A 16,108-nucleotide genomic window follows, 5' to 3' on the forward strand; every position below is an offset into this window, starting at 1 on the left:
GCAGGTTATAATGAGGTAACATGGCAGATGTTCTGCGGTGACTTTGAGGTTGCACGCTGCCATCTCTTGGAGAGAAATTAAGGTGCGGATCTTGATATTGTGACGTCTGAGAAAGCAACACCTTAGCATTCCCATTCATCTCAATGGCAATCCTGAAAGTGCATGACCCGCGTTGTGCCATTTTTATTAATGTTAGCGATTACTTAATTACTAAAGTAAAATGTCAAAAAAAGCAATCATTTTTTTAAATTACCACACAAAATACCTTGATTTGTTTAAAAATAGTAGGGCTCCAATATAACCAACCACAAACTTCTGAGAAAACAAAACTAAAATAAAAACCTAAATGCTGAATAAACCTCAACTAACCTTTATCAATTAAACTGGTGTGTTTTTCACTCGTGCTTGTCCTCATGCTTCCTCTTTAACAGTCTCACACATCTGTCCCTTATGCTTTGACTTAAATTACACGTCTCCTTCCCCCAACACCTTTCTGCCCGTTTTAATTTTAGTATTAGTGTCTCTAGTGTGACTGGCACTCTCCTCTGAGCCCTGAGATCATTCTAGAACCGTTTGCTTTAGACTTGGAAGGAAAACCACAAAGTCCTGCATTTTCATGATGGTCAATACACTATATTAAATAGCACGAATAAAGATATTATTATTATTTTGAATTGTATTTATAATGACCCCAAATATACTGCCTAACCTAAAAAAAATTTTGTTGGCTGGTGTAGTAGTCTTAAAAGGTCAACTTTGCACCTTATCTACCCCTAAAAGGTGCGTTTCGTACCTTAGAGAAGTAAGATTTACCTCATTTACTCCCTTTAACCATTATTTGGTGAAATGGCTGCTATTTTTTGAGAGACACAACCAGCTACACTAAGAGTTTTGTCTCCTCCCAGGATCTGACGCATGAATAATAAAGTTTGACTCAAGGCACAGAGTGCTCGAGGCGGCTGAAAATGGCTCATCACCTGTTGTAGTCGCAGCTGTCTCCAAACACTGCTAGTGAACCTTTCATTTACGTGGAGAACTCAAAGACACTTGCATAAAAACTTGCAGACAAAGTATAGAAGAATAGACTAGGATCGGTAAATCTCGCAGACTCCTAAGTCTCCTCAGAACTTAATGTGTCCCGTCTTGTCGTGACAGCTGCCGTCTAGGCTGGCAATCACATTGAGAGCCCTTTCTTCACAACTAGGATTGAGGGATGACAGAGGCAGTGGGGGTGGACAAGAGCAGGAGGGTTATATTTAGAAGGGCAGGATTAAATAACAGCCCCTTCACTCTGGGAATCTTTTCAGCGCTCTGTCCTTTTCCAGCCCGGCCGGTGTGGCGAGCAGATCTGCAGCCACCTTCTCCTCTTTTTCTTCTCTCGCTTGCCAATTCCCATCTTGAAACCCAACAGCATGGATCCTAAAGCCATAAAGGAGGAGCTACGGCTGTTCCAGAGCACATTGCTTCAGGATGGACTGAAGGAACTTCTGAACGAGAACAAGTTTGTGGATTGCACTTTGAAAATCGGCGACCGCTGCTTTCCTTGCCACCGCTTGATCATGGCCGCCTGTAGTCCTTACTTCAGAGAGCTCTTCTTCTCTGAAGACGGCAAGGAGAAGGAAAGCGGCAAGGAAGTGGTTCTGGACGACGTGGATCCTAATATCATGGATATGATCATCCAGTATCTGTATTCCGCCGAGATCGATTTGACGGATGACAATGTTCAGGAGATCTTTGCAGTGGCGAACCGATTCCAGATTCCCTCAGTGTTTACAGTATGTGTGAACTATCTCCAGAAGAAGCTGTCTCTGTTTAACTGTCTCGCCGTCTTCAGGCTCGGCCTGGTCCTCGGCGTTCCCAGGCTAGCCATAGCGGCGCGTGATTTCATCGCTGACCGATTCGAAACCGTGGCGTCCGAGGAAGAGTTCCTTCAGCTGGCCCCCCACGAGCTCTTGGCTCTGATTGGTGGAGACACGCTTAACGTGGAGAAGGAGGAGGTCGTGTTTGAGTCGTTGATGAAGTGGGTGCGCAGCGACAAGGCCAACCGCGCCAAGAGTCTGGGCGAAGCCTTCGAGTGCATCCGCTTCCGGCTCCTTCCCGAGAAGTACTTCCGGGAGAAAGTGGAGAGCGATGACATCATCAGGGCAGACCCGGAACTCCTGAAGAAGCTGCAAGTCGTCAAAGACGCCTTCGGAGGAAAACTCCCCGAGACGAAACCCAAAGAGAAGAAGGAAGGCGAGGTGAACGGAGAGGCCGGAGCGGAGGAGGAGCAGGAGATGCTGCCGGGTTACTTGAACGATAGCCGCAGACTGGGGATGTACGGACGAGACCTGATCGTCATGATCAACGACACGGCCGCCGTGGCCTACGACGTGGCCGAGAATGAGTGTTTTCTGGCCGCCATGGCGGAGCAGGTGCCAAAGAACCACGTGAGTCTCTGCACCAAGAAGAACCAGCTCTTCATCATCGGTGGACTGTTTGTCGATGAAGAGAGCAAAGAGTCTCCCCTGCAGTGCTACTTCTACCAGGTACAAAATAACTTTATAACTAGGTGCTGGTGTGATAGTAATCACACTAGGTTTCCTAAATTAGCTTTACTAGGAGGGATCTCTATGGTCTTTACCAAAAGGATCATGCTGGTCCACTAGCTAGACAGCATGGAAATCTATCTTTATGGGTCTTTGAACTAATTTAACTCTAGTATATGCTTTTTTTTTTCTTAAATCATTTATATATATTTAAGGTCTCTGAGTTGAACTGCTTTTACAATGTAATTTGTTAACACTGGATAATGAACTAACAACGATCAGTACTTTTTTAGGATTTAGGTGCATTTTATATTCTACCTAACAGATTTTAAATACTTCATATTGTACAAATGAACAAGAATCTATTATAAACAGATATCAACTGACTATATATATATCAAGTCGATGTCAATTGTATGGTGCTTTTTACAAAAAACATGGATTCAAAACAGAAAATCAAGATGTTATAATTAGTAATGTATGAATTTAGCAGATTAGAGCCAATAGTTGCAACAACGTAAGCACTTCAGCATTAGTAGCTATATATTCCTCAATGCAAGAATACTGTTTGTACGCTGAAAAAAGTATTCATTGAATTTACAATTTCTTTTTTTTAAGGTAATAGGTTGCAAGCTGTTTATTTTAGCTACATTTAAATAAATAACTTTCAAGATTTTTTTACATGTAAATAAAAAAAAGTACCTTACTTTAAGTGTGTGTGTGTGTGTATGCAGATGTAAAAGAGTTGGATAATGTAGTAACATTTTGCGACAATATAAACAATATTAATCTACAATTTTATAAATATGTATATAAACGAAAATCTTAATACATTTGTTTATTATTATGATAATTATTACATAATTATTACAATTATATCTTAAACCATATTAAAAGGTATTATGGAAACTTATTTGTCATTTTAAAACAATTCTATCCTATCCAGCTGGACAGCATTGCTGCTGATTGGAGGGCAATGCCTCCTATGCCCAGTCCTCGGTGCCTGTTCAACCTGGGCGAAAGTGAAAACCTGCTGTTTGCCATCGCTGGAAAAGACCTGCAGACCAACGAGTCCCTCGACTCCGTCATGTGTTATGACACTGAGTATGAATTCAAGAGCTTTGTCTGTCCAACTGCTGATTCTGCCATTCATTCAGATCCGTGGCTTCAATAGCATTTCGTGTCATTGCAGAAAGATGAAATGGCACGAGACCAAGAAACTTCCTCTGCGTATTCATGGCCATGCGGTTGTCTCACATAACAACCTGGTGTACTGCATCGGAGGAAAGACAGATGACAAGTAAGTGAACGTGTGTGTGTGTGTGTGTGCAGCCGAGATCAGAGGTGCTCGGGAACACATGCTGTAGTTTGCAGCTGTCTGTGATCAATCAAAGTTTCTCAAAAATCCTCTGTACAATGTGACACTTAAAGGGCTCTTATTAAGAGGAACCAATTATGCATCTATATTTTCTGATAAAACAGCTTGATGGAACGTCCTCTTCTGTCCAAAAAAAGCATTTATTCCCATTGAGCAGCTGTTACTACTGTTACTAAACAGAAGAGCTGGTAAAAAGTAAAGGTTGCACCTACGGCTCTGCATGTTTGAAATGAATGGTTTACATTTGTTTTTACTGAAATGAATACGTGAAAAGTATGAAATTATACATTGTTTATGCACCTATATATGAAGAACAGAAGTCACTACTTAAGTTACTACTTACCGAAGATTACAAAGCAACATTTTTATTTAAAACAACGTCAACCAATGGATTTTTCACAATAACACCAAGAATGTACTTCTCTCTTTTCTCTCTCAAAGCAAAGCGCTCAATAAAATGTTCGTTTACAACCACAAGCAGTCAGAATGGAGAGAACTGGCTGCTATGAAGACGGCAAGAGCGATGTTTGGTGCCGTGGTTCATAAGGGAAAGATCATCGTAACTGGGGGAGTGAATGAAGACGGACTCACAGCTTTATCCGAAACCTACGATTTTGGAACAAACAAGTATGATCGTCCTTCAGTCTTGTATTTATTAACATTTTTAACTGACATCTTTATAGCTTATAACTTTTAAATACTTCAATTTAGTTTGCATTTGTTTTTCTAAAAACATTTTTAGGTTTTAGGTTTTTAATTTCGCTTTTATTTTTAGTAATTTTACTACATTAACTTAGTTAAATAGTTTTAATTTTAGCAAACAATAACAACTGACAAATAAAAAAATATATGCTATGCAATTTAGAGGTTTGCTTGTAAAACAAATATTATATTATATGATTATTGTGTAGTGATTTACCATTACAGATGTTGTCTTCCTGCTTATCCATCTTTTCTGTCATATCTTCACTGCTTTTGTGTGTAAATATTAAAATATTGTATTACATTAATCTGATTTGCTCTCAGGTGGGACACATTCACAGAGTTCCCTCAGGAGCGTAGCTCTGTGAATCTGGTGAGCAGCGGAGGAAACCTCTTTGCCATCGGCGGCTTTGCTATTGTAGAACTGGAGGACAAAAACGTCGGACCCTCCGAGATCACTGATGTGTGGCAGTAAGTCATTTCGATTCTGTGTCCAGCTTCCCTGTTTCCCTGCAATAAATCCAGCATAGAACTGGATGTCAATTCATCCGCTGACCTGCTTTCTTTCAAAGGTATGAAGAAGACAAAAAGACTTGGAGCGGCATGCTGAGAGAGATGCGGTACGCTTCCGGGTCCTCCTGCGTTGGTATGCGTCTGAATGCTGCCAGGATGCCCAAACTTTAAATCAAGCCGTTTTTTTTAAAAATGTGACCACCTGTGGTCATGTGACCTTTGACCTCAGCACACAGCTGTCTGCGGTCAGTTATATCCAGTCTAAAATAAGAAGCCAATAGGAGCTAAACCCTTTTCATAAAAGTGCAAAAAAGCTTTTGGGTTCCCTAAACTGTTTTTCTTACATCTTAGACAAACAAAGTTAATGTGAAATGTGTGTGTATGTGTGTGAACATGAGCCATTTCTCGTTTGATGCTACAACAGAACCATGTAAGCAAGAACAGGTGCATTTCCGTATTGTTATTATACTGTAATAAAAATAAATAGTTCTCTACTTCAAAAATACTAGGTTACTTTGTGTATGTGCATTTTTTGTAAAATAAAATTTTTTGAACCATATCAACTTGTGTGCATGTGTATTTAGTGACTGCCTAGTTTCATTATTTTAACTGAAACATGTTATTATTATTGTTATTATTGTTGTTATTTCAAGTTTACCTATCACAGTATATCCATGTATTCCAATGATAACGCTTCTTTACTTAATATATCACTATTTAACCCTATTTCTTGATTTATTTCTTGCAAATATAAAGTATATATTATAGTCAACTATACTACATATATAATATAAGTATGTAGTATAGTTGATTTTATAGTAGTCAGTTTTATATTTATTTTTTGCTGCTGGTGTTTCTTTGAGAGCAAGGTTTCGCCAATGCAGGACCATCATGACTCCCTCTCTGTCAGGGTCATCCACCTCCACCAGAAAACTAGGAGGAATCCCTGCACATCTCCGTATGCGTTTATGAGGAGCACAACTCATGTCCTGTGAATTCACGAGTGACTTTCAGACTCTGACAGACTAACGTGAAAAGAGCAGCTGTGATCTCTAAAAGCCCGGTTACCATGTTACTCAGGCAGGTTTTAATGTGAAGTCCAGGAATCCTACAGCAGAAGCAGATGTAGTTTGGTGGAAGCAGTCCGACCAGCTTCATCGCATCACTGATGAATGTCAGGTCGTGAGCATCTCTCATATATCACAGATTCATTGTCTGTCTGTGTCTGAACACTCACCTGCTGGAATAATAGCACAGACTGGACTGGAACATCACAGCTTTGAGTTTGTCCTCCTCTGATGCATTTGCCTCGGCCAGATTCTCAGTCTGTTTCACAGGCATTCACACGTTTTAATGTTTAGCACCAAGACACTCAAACCTCCTGGAAGAAGCTGCTTTTGTGTCAGTGTGTTTTGATATTCAGCACTTATTGTCTTCATTACGACACTTCATACGCAAAAACTGAGGTTTTTAAAGAAATTGTGGTTGTTTATACAGAAACTGCACAATAGTGCTTCGAAACTTATAATGAACACAAGGCATGTTGACGCTTTGAGATTTCACCACATAAAATAAAACTGCTCTAAACGTACATTAACTCAGCTATCAGATCAATAATCTCAAGATGTTGATGAAACAATATACATGTATGAGTTATATCTATAAATGAGTCAGGTTTACAAAAAACACAAACAAAACGTTACCATGGATACTGATCAGGCTTGCCCAATTAAAAATCGTCATGACCTGATAGGCACCTGAACGCTAAAAATAAAAACACCAATTATTGGATTTGTAAAATATATTTAAGTTTAGTAACAGTAGCTTTTTGTGTTTCTAAACTCCTCTAAATATTACTTTTCCATGCTAGTATGAGTGGTGAGCATATTGGTGACATTTTTAAATCAAGTCACCGCCTGTAGGTGGTGATAAATTAACGTCTATTTTGCTGAGGAAAAAACAATGACAGCAAACAAACGTCAACAAAATCACACAAGATTACGTTTAAAATAATTGTAAATTAAAATAAATGTCTTTACATTTAAAAATGCACTCAAGCGAAACGAAACGCCAAATCCCATATATTTTTTGTCCGCTTTAAGCTTCCGTAGTCTACAGTTCGGCGGTTTATGTTTTTACCCAGAATGCACCGCTGATTGTCACGGCGCCATCTTCAGAGACCTGCGCGCTGAGGACACCAGAACGACAGTTAATGTTGTTAATGTGCTCTTCATTTTGGTAGCATTCGTTTAATTTGGATCAACCACGTAAGTTATACATGCTATCAAAGACGTAAAAGACCTTTCAGTATGATTTGCACAAAGAAAAGAACGAAATGGAAATCTCAGTACTCATACTTAGTAATGGACACATGTAGCACGTTAGCATGCTAGTCATTCAATCATTAAATGGCAAAACGTTGAGTTTTTAGTGCGGGTATGAGCAAATCTGACTAATAATCCCGTTTTCTAAAGCTAATTATATACATAATTGGGATACACAGAGTGCGCTGTTGGTGATGATTTCACGTGTGTTTTAACAAGACATGAGATACACGCAGCTGCACGAAAAATACATATTTAAACGCTTTAATATTTAATTCTAAAAATATTTGTAATCGTAAAGGTTACAAAAACAAGCAGAACTGATTAATGAGAAATATTCATGGCGCTAATATGATCGTGAAACTGACTCTTAATTAGTAGGCAAGCAAATAACAATAAAGAGGGCTTGCGACGTACGCAATATGCGACACTAATACTCTCTGTGGTTAACTTTTCACAGTATGTAAAAAAACATGTCCATTCACAACGCAACCAAAAGAGCCTTTAATAATGCCGTACCACTAGAGGAACGGGTTTTGGTGGGATGTTGATCTGTAACGCTGTGTTTTGTGCCTGCAGAGCGATGGGGGTGAAAGCGCAGCGTCCTCGCTGCTTCTTTGACATTGGCATCAGTAATGTGCCAGGTGAGAGTCAATGCACAGCTGCCTTTCAGTACCTGAAGATAAGGGATGTGCTTCCCTGTATAATACTGTTCTCCTGATGGTTTTCCTGCAGCGGGCCGAGTGGTCATGGAGCTTTTCTCTGATGCGTGTCCCAAGACATGTGAAAACTTCCGCTGCCTGTGCACTGGTATTTAAATATCGCATTTATATATAAAGAGAAATGATTAATACAGTAAAAAAGCAGATGCTTTTACAGCGAGACTTACTAACTCGTTTATCATTGCTTTGTTTTTTTTTTCCAGGTGAGAAAGGAATCGGTAAGACTACCCAGAAACCTTTGCACTACAAAGGAAGTCTGTTCCACAGGATAGTAAAGGACTTTATGATACAAGGAGGAGACTTCAGTGAAGGTACTGCTGTTTTTAAGGGGGGGCATTTATCATGTATATCATACGTGTGTTGATATTTGACAGAAATGTTTGCCTTAACAGGAAATGGTAGAGGCGGTGAATCTATCTATGGAGGTTTCTTTGAAGGTCAGTGTCTTTTTTTCCCCCCATTTCATAAGCATGTGCAAATGGATTAAATATTGCAATTTTGGTAAGATTAAAGGTCCTAGAGTCTCATTTTTCAGGTTCATAAATTAAAATGCTTATTAGGGGTGGGAACCTTCAGGCACTTCACCATCCGATTCCAAACTATTCTCAATCTACATTTTTCCCACCATTTAATTCTGCTGTGAAAATGCATAAAGTCGATTCATAATCGTTGAAGAGAAAATGGTGATGCTTCAGAGAATGAAAAAAAGACTTCAAGGAACAATCACTGTTATTTTAGTATTATTTATACACATTGCATTAAAATAAATACAAGTCATAGCTATATAAAAAAATCATTACATTCTATTTTAGGTGTCTCCGGGCATGAGTTTTAGTTATCAATAAGAGACTATTCTGACGTTTTCTTTGTGTAGATGAGAGCTTCTCAATGAAGCACACCAAGGAGTTTCTGCTGTCGATGGCAAACAGAGGGAAAGACACCAATGGCTCGCAGTTCTTTATGTGAGTCCAGCATACATGCTTCTAATGGATGGTACCGCCCACTTTGAAAAAGGAGGATGATCAACGACTGCAGTTTTTTTTGTTTGTTTGTTTTTTTGCAGCCTTGATGTAGAATAGATGTATGCCCTCAGTGCATTGGTTTGGTCTTGAACTAGATATGAACTGCAAATGATCATGTCTCAGATCGATTTATGGTGTGCATTAATCACTGTTTTTGTGTTCGTTAGATTTATATTTACATTCTGCCTCACTGTTTTGTGTCCCTGACCATAGAACTACAAAACCAACTCCTCACTTGGACGGGTAAGCGTGCAGCACAATGTCATGTACCAACTACCAACTTTTTTTTTAACTCCTCTTATGCAGTGTTTTAACAGGTTTTGTTTTTTCCCCCACAGAATTCATGTGGTGTTTGGTCAGGTGATCTCCGGCCAGGAGGTGATCCGGATGATTGAGAGCCAGAAGACCGATACCAACAGCCGGCCCTACGCTGAGGTCAAAGTGCTCAACTGTGGGGAACTTGTCCCAAAATCTAAAGGTGATACTGCATATTTTCTTCGTTATATTTTTGTATAGTTGTGTATAAATGTACTTCAGGCCTAAGTGGGCTATTTTTTATAAAACAAATTAATGAATTTTCTCATTCTGTTTGTGTTTCCTGTCATAATTCTTTGTTTTAATGATTACGTTTTTTTTTTTTTTAAAAGCATGTCTAATCGTCTGATAATGTGATAGCACTTTTAGCTTAGCATAGATCATTGAATCTGATTAGACCAGTAGCATCACTTTCAGAAATGACCAAAGCTTCAATGTTTTTCCTGTTTAAAACTTGACTCTTCTGTGTAAATATATTTTGTGTACTAAGAATGGCGAATAATGATAAGGTTTTCCAGAAAGAGAGTTTTAACTCTGAGAGGGTTAGAGAATGAGAATTTAATTCCAAAAAAGTGGAGTGTTCCTTTTTAATACATTCATGTAGAATGTTCCTGTAAACTTTTTATTAAAGTTCTGATTGACAGTACAAAAATAGACTCTCAAAAGATCTTGGTTTACTTTTTACTGTTTTACTTTTTCCAGTCAAATTGTGATTATTGTGTGTTAAATTATTGCTTCAACTTCTGTCGTCCAGCAAAGAAAGAAAAGAAGAAGCATCAGTCATCCAGCGAGAGTGAAGATGACTCTTCCTCAGACAGCTCTTCAGAGTCGGAGGAATCAGAGAAGGAGAAGAAACGACGGAAGAAACATAAGAAGGAACACAAGAAAAAGAAAGAACAGAAACACAAGAAGAAAGACAAGAAAGGGTGCAGTTGCCCTTTACACGTTTATTAGTCTTTCTCCCTACAACCGCTAAATATAAAGTGCTTGAAAAAAAACAATATCTGAAAATGCAATTTTTATAAAAAAATTTGTACAAATCCATGTTCATTCTTGCTGCAGTGTTCAGAATAGTTGGAGAATTTTAACATGTCTTTTTCTGTAGGTCTGATGAGGAAGTGGTTGATCCCCAACCCGTGTCAACCATCCGCCCAGAGGAAGTCCCGCCCATTCCAGAAAACCGCTTTCTAATGAGACGAAGCCCCCAGAAGGCCAAAGAAGAGGAGCAGGAGAAAGAAAAGCAAAAGGAGGACTCTGGGAAAGACAGGCAAAGAGAAAGAGACAGGGAGAGAGAGAGGGAAAGGGACAGGTAGAATGTGATATGTTGATACTTCATTCACTACAGGAGGATCATTTTTTTTTATACAGACATGGATAGAAATACTTGATTTTAATATTTTCTTCTCCAGTTTGTAACTTTTAAATTATGTTCCAGACCCATGGCGAACTCGAGGCCAAACCGCACAAGACTGGTGATGACCAGGTCAGGGCGCAGAATTAAAGGAAGAGGACCGAGGGTGAGATTAAATATGATTTGCTTTGAAAGTAAAATATGAATACACTCAAAACGTTTGGGCTCTTTAAGATTCCTGGAAGACGTGTCCTATGATTAGCACAGCTGCAAAATTGCAGTTAAAACTAATATTGTCAAATATTTTCCTTTTTTATTTTCTTTTTTTTCTATTTTCTAGAAACATTTCTCAACATATGTTTTGATTTTAGGGAACAAAATTAAAGCTCATTTTTATGTATGAATGTTTTTTCTGCAGCGCTACCGGACACCATCCAGATCTCGCTCGCGGTCATGGGATCGTTTCCGTCGCAGTGAGACACCTCCACACTGGAGGCAGGAAATGCAAAGGACACAGAAAGCTAAAGCCAACACAGCCATCACCCAGGAACGATGGATAAAAGGGGACAAGTATGCACAGTTTTTAGCTATTCATCTGGGATTCGTGCAATAAATGTACTTCATATATATTCCAAAACATTACTTGCACTCAAAATGTATTTATATTATATAACTTGAAATAATAAATTTTTTCCAGAGGAGATATGTCAGAAGAAAAGACCGAAGCCACTGAGCCGGCCAATGAGAACAAAGCTTCAGGGCAAGAAGAAGCAAAAAAGAACTCTGAACGAGAAAAGAGAGATGCAAAGCGGGACAAATCACGCAGTCCCTCCAGAGGAAGAGACAGGAAGAGGGACAAACATCGCTCCAAAAGCAGAGACAGAGACGCACGGAAAAAAACCAATGCTGATTCGGAAAAAAAGAAAGCCCGCAGCCGGAGCAAGAGCAAAGAAAAAAAGAGAGAGAAGGAAAAGCACAGTAAAGCGGATGACAAACGGGCACGCTCAAGCAGCAAGGACAAGAAAGAGAAAGAGGACAAGGAGCATGACAAGGAGGGCGAGCAAAAAGACAGAAGCAAAGAGAGCAAACAACCTTCTGAAGGAAATGAGAAAGAAAAGTCAAAGGAGGTGGAAAAGAAGAAGAACGGAGAGCAGCGACGTGAGCGCTCTAGAAGCAGAGAAAAGGGCCGTGATGGGTCCCGGAGGTCCCGGTCCAGGGGCCGAGATAAGCGTGGCCAATCACGCGACAGAGGCCGAGACCGACGTCACAGCAGCAGCCGGGACAGAAGATCATCTCGCCGGTCGAGAAGCAGAGAGCGAGACAGACGGGACCACGGGAGAGACGCGGAAGACAGAAACAAGAGGAGGAGTGCAGAAGAGTCGAAGAGCAAAGAGAGCAGAGGACGAGACCGGAGCTCCAAAGAACGCTCCTCCCAGAGACAGAGAAGCAGAGAGAGGGATGATCGACAGAGCGGCAGGAAGAGGAAGGAGAAGAGCGACAGCGGGAGCAGCGATTCAGAGAGCGACGCTGATAAACAGAAGAAAAGAAAGAGGAGCGAGAGTCCGAAATCTAAAGAGAGAGCGAAGGACAAATCTAAAAGTCCAATGAAAAAGAAAAAGGACTCGTCTTCCAGTGACAGCGACTGAGAGACTGCATGTACGCTCTATTTTTTTGTTTTCATTACACCCATCAATGACTTGCTGTAAAACGATGGATACAAAGAGACATTTTAGTCACGGTGTGAATCAGACATGCCCCACTCCTGAACGTCTGGAATATTTTATTTTTTTTTGTGTAATGACTGATACGGATCGCCTTGTTCTAATTTGTTTCGTTTGAATCGGTTATATTCGTCCTGCTTTTATCTGACATTTTGTTTTCTCTTTCTTGCCCGTATCCTGGCATAAATGGTTTAGCGATAATGGTTGCTTAATTGTTTTTCTGTCCGATCTGAGCTGTGTTTTTTAAAAGGGGTTTGTCGGGGACATGTTTGCGTACATTGGAGTTTTGTAAGGGCTTTATGTTTGTAAAGAGATCACGATGTTAGGCTCCGTTAAATTTGACAAATAAAAATTGATACTGAACCTATGAACTTCACTTTCAGTGGTCCTGTTTATTGAAGTCTCCTAACTAGGGAGGCAGAATATATTTAGAGATTTAGTCTTGTTTACTGGAAAATCTGAAATTAATTTGCTTTATATCTAATTTTATGTAACTAACTTTAGTCCTATTGCATGTTAATATTATATATTTTTATTATTCATTGTTTGTTACCCTCATAATCTTACTGTTTACAGTCCATATAGATGGAGTGATAGAGATTTCTATCCGTGTGCAAACCTTTGATATGTCAACAAACCTAGCTGTATCTAATGTTCAGATTAATTTTCTGGAAGTGTATTCAAAATTAGCGCATATTAAACAATTTCCATACATAAAAAATATTTCGGAAAGCGTAATACAAAGCGAATGTATAAATAAAGATTAAGCCGCTAAGGCACCACGTGATGCATGCTTTTATTAATTATTATTCAAGCTTTATTATTATTAATTATTATTTCAAGCTATTCAGTGTGCGTTATTTTAAAGCTTTATGTCTCAACTATTCTAAAATATTCACTTGCACTGCATTGCAATACTATTTCGTTTTCATTCAGAATGCATCGATTAACTTTTTTGAATGAAACAGAAAGCAAGAGCGACCCACGTTCGACGCTGCTGACCAATCGGTCGCAAGGCGTTTGAGTGACGTGAGCGGCAGCCAATCAAAGGCGGAGCGTCGCTTGCTGGGCGGTGACTAATCATGCTTTTTGTTAAAGGCAAGGCAAGTGTCGGTCTCAGAATCGCTAACGAAATCGAAAAATTCACATTGGCTGCCGCTTCAGGTCAGTATATATTTGATTTGCTAAGATGCGCCTCGTTACTAGACTAGCTACGTTGAATGTCGAACGCCTTTTTTGTAGCTCGTTATGAAAATAACTGTGTTGTTGTGTCGTTTCCAGCGCAGAATGAAGACCTTAGTGGTATTCGACTTTGATCACACCATAGTGGATGACAACAGCGACACATGGGTGATCCGCTCCACTCCCGAGCAGACGTTGCCGGACTGGCTGAAGAAGTCCTACCAGAAAGGCCTCTGGACCGAGTATATGGGTCGAGTCTTGACCTACATCGGAGAGCAGTCTGTCCAGCCGGAACACATGCGCGAGGTCATGGAGAGCATCCCGTTCACCGACGGCATGCCCGAGCTCCTGACCTTCATATCCGAGAATAAGAAGGACATCGACTGCATCATCATCTCCGATTCCAACAGCGTCTTCATAGACTGGGTTTTACGTGCGTCGGGGTTCAAGTCCGCTATAGATGACGTCTTCACCAACCCCGCCAGCATCGACGCGCGCGGCTACGTGAGCTTGCGATGCTTTCACGCGCATGACTGTCAGCAGTGTCCCGTGAACCTGTGCAAGAGGAGGGTGCTGCGGGATTTCAGAGAGAAGCAGGCTAAGGCTGGCGTGCGTTATGAGAGGATTTGCTATGTAGGAGATGGAGGAAATGACTTTTGCCCCGTGCTGGAATTGAAAGAAGGGGATATTGCGATGCCTAGGAAAGGATTCACCCTAGAGAAGATGTTGTGCAAAGCCATTTCCGAGGGTTCAGAAGCACTGCCTGCGAAAATCATGCCCTGGACTAGTGGCAATGAAATCCTCAGGGAGTTAAGAGCTCTGATTGAGTAATATAGTATTATAGGCAATATTGTGACAAACTACAGACTCACTGAACTAATAGAATATCACACGTTTATTCTGCACTAAATGCATCATGTGCGTCCTATTATAGCCCATTCCCCCTTTAATCTACTTCATAAACTAATTTGAGCAGGGTTTAATATCCGTCGGGATGAAGTTTATGTTTTGGTTTCAGTGCACATTCTAAAATGTAATTTTAATAGTTTTGCATATCGACGATAATTTTAAATCTATTTTAGATTTAACTCATAGCATAAGCTCACTATATAGCAAATGATTTAACAGTTTGAGGTGCTTAATATTTAATCCACGGAGGTAGCTGCAGAACATTTAAATGAACAAATGTAAATGTTTTAACATTTAATATTTATTCTAAAATCTGCATGATGAAAATATCTATAAATACTATGCCATGTTGTAAGAAGTTATTATCATCATCATTGTTTTTATTATTATTATTATTATTATTAAACCCTAATCTGCATGCTAGTACAATAATTGCTATATATATATATATATATATATATATATATATATATATATATATATATATATATATATATATATATATATATATATATATATATATATATATATATTAGTGAACCCCAAAAGTCTGAGACCACAATTTAGGGTTATATTATTAGTTTTTAATTTTATATGTGGTGTCAGACTTTTGGACCCCAGTGTATGTTTCAGTAATCTTTCAAAAGCCAGCACAGTCATAGTAACTCATGCTGAGTCCTGATAACAGAAGTTTGGGGTCAGACGTGTCTCTCTTGACTTTAGATAAACAGTGTTGTGAATGTTTGTTCCTGAATGAGCTTGAAATTTAGATGTGTATCTTAAACGCAGCCTGATTCTTGATTCGGAGTGTTGTATTCAAAGCGGAAATTAATAAAGAACAGGGACTCTAGTATTGACTTATAAATAAACAGAATGTTTGCATGTCGGAAAGTCTGTACACTATGACCTGAGCATTGCCATATTCTCCACTGAGACGTTGTTCCTGTTATTATTTACAATAAATCCTGTGTCCTTTGTACTTAAGACACAGGCCATGCACTGTTTAGTGTCTGATTATAAATTAATAAATTACCCAGCCTAAGTTATGGCTTGCCTGTTGTTTCTTTGAATAAACGCTTGCATCTGAATGGTGGTTAAAGGAAGCATAGGTACGAGTCACAATTTAATGAAGCACAGACCGAGTGCAGCACTTTATGGACAATGATATTAATGATGATGATAATTAAGGAACAGGACCTGGCTGCAAAAACCTAAACCACTGGTTGTATGATGTGTTTTCTTTTCCAGCTGGCTTCTTGGTTTTGTTACGGTTTAAAAAATAATATTCAGTGTAACAGTATTCTCTAACTGAAATGACACAAACGCCTAAAGTACACTTAATAAATTGTCTGTCTTAGCAAAATGGTGCACAGGGGCATGATAATGCATTTCAAAGTAATGAAATAATGAAATTAATTGAAAAAATAAATGAAAATAATTG

General features: G+C 39.3%; 3 protein-coding genes across 5 annotated transcripts; all 3 read left to right on the top strand.

Annotated features, from left to right (window-relative positions):
• The first annotated feature begins 1,307 nt into the window (after positions 1 to 1,307).
• On the top strand, positions 1,308 to 5,680 carry klhl41b (kelch-like family member 41b). Its single transcript, XM_043242982.1, has 6 exons — positions 1,308 to 2,528; positions 3,475 to 3,632; positions 3,721 to 3,828; positions 4,348 to 4,533; positions 4,933 to 5,079; positions 5,181 to 5,680. Exons 1-6 carry the CDS (start codon positions 1,413 to 1,415, stop codon positions 5,290 to 5,292), a joined length of 1,827 nt encoding a protein of 608 aa, XP_043098917.1. The 5' UTR covers positions 1,308 to 1,412; the 3' UTR covers positions 5,293 to 5,680.
• A 1,589-nt stretch (positions 5,681 to 7,269) lies between these two features.
• Positions 7,270 to 12,952, top strand: ppig (peptidylprolyl isomerase G (cyclophilin G)). 2 transcript variants are annotated; one of them, XM_043242980.1, is made up of 13 exons: positions 7,270 to 7,388; positions 8,025 to 8,089; positions 8,181 to 8,255; positions 8,371 to 8,478; positions 8,560 to 8,604; positions 9,042 to 9,129; positions 9,403 to 9,432; positions 9,528 to 9,667; positions 10,259 to 10,430; positions 10,610 to 10,813; positions 10,940 to 11,021; positions 11,274 to 11,425; positions 11,553 to 12,952. In XM_043242980.1, the coding sequence occupies exons 2-13, from the start codon at positions 8,029 to 8,031 to the stop codon at positions 12,499 to 12,501; spliced, it is 2,106 nt and encodes a 701-aa protein (XP_043098915.1). In that variant the 5' UTR covers positions 7,270 to 7,388; positions 8,025 to 8,028; the 3' UTR covers positions 12,502 to 12,952. The 2 variants fall into 2 exon arrangements, with proteins under 2 accessions (XP_043098915.1, XP_043098916.1); XM_043242981.1 differs by lacking the exons at positions 7,270 to 7,388; positions 8,025 to 8,089; positions 8,181 to 8,255 and having other exon boundaries at positions 8,382 to 8,478; positions 9,357 to 9,432.
• A 152-nt stretch (positions 12,953 to 13,104) lies between these two features.
• Positions 13,105 to 15,709, top strand: phospho2 (phosphatase, orphan 2). 2 transcript variants are annotated; one of them, XM_043242986.1, is made up of 2 exons: positions 13,105 to 13,740; positions 13,858 to 15,709. In XM_043242986.1, the coding sequence occupies exon 2, from the start codon at positions 13,864 to 13,866 to the stop codon at positions 14,587 to 14,589; it is 726 nt and encodes a 241-aa protein (XP_043098921.1). In that variant the 5' UTR covers positions 13,105 to 13,740; positions 13,858 to 13,863; the 3' UTR covers positions 14,590 to 15,709. The 2 variants fall into 2 exon arrangements, with proteins under 2 accessions (XP_043098921.1, XP_043098922.1); XM_043242987.1 differs by having other exon boundaries at positions 13,863 to 15,709.
• Positions 15,710 to 16,108: the final 399 nt, after the last annotated feature.

Source organism: Puntigrus tetrazona, chromosome 6, assembly GCF_018831695.1.
Source record: "Puntigrus tetrazona isolate hp1 chromosome 6, ASM1883169v1, whole genome shotgun sequence".
Lineage (NCBI taxonomy): Eukaryota > Metazoa > Chordata > Actinopteri > Cypriniformes > Cyprinidae > Puntigrus > Puntigrus tetrazona.

Excerpts from the sequence above, each read along its gene's own strand:
- klhl41b (XM_043242982.1), top strand. The coding sequence starts at position 1,413 with ATGGATCCTAAAGCCATAAAGGAGGAGCTACGGCTGTTCCAGAGCACA. Across the intron at positions 2,529-3,474 it reads TGCAGTGCTACTTCTACCAG|CTGGACAGCATTGCTGCTGA; the intron begins GTACAAAATAAC and ends TATCCTATCCAG. Across the intron at positions 3,829-4,347 it reads GGAGGAAAGACAGATGACAA|CAAAGCGCTCAATAAAATGT; the intron begins GTAAGTGAACGT and ends TCTCTCTCAAAG.
- ppig (XM_043242980.1), top strand. The coding sequence starts at position 8,029 with ATGGGGGTGAAAGCGCAGCGTCCTCGCTGCTTCTTTGACATTGGCATC. Across the intron at positions 8,605-9,041 it reads CTATGGAGGTTTCTTTGAAG|ATGAGAGCTTCTCAATGAAG; the intron begins GTCAGTGTCTTT and ends TTCTTTGTGTAG. Across the intron at positions 10,431-10,609 it reads AAGAAGAAAGACAAGAAAGG|GTCTGATGAGGAAGTGGTTG; the intron begins GTGCAGTTGCCC and ends CTTTTTCTGTAG.
- phospho2 (XM_043242986.1), top strand. The coding sequence starts at position 13,864 with ATGAAGACCTTAGTGGTATTCGACTTTGATCACACCATAGTGGATGAC.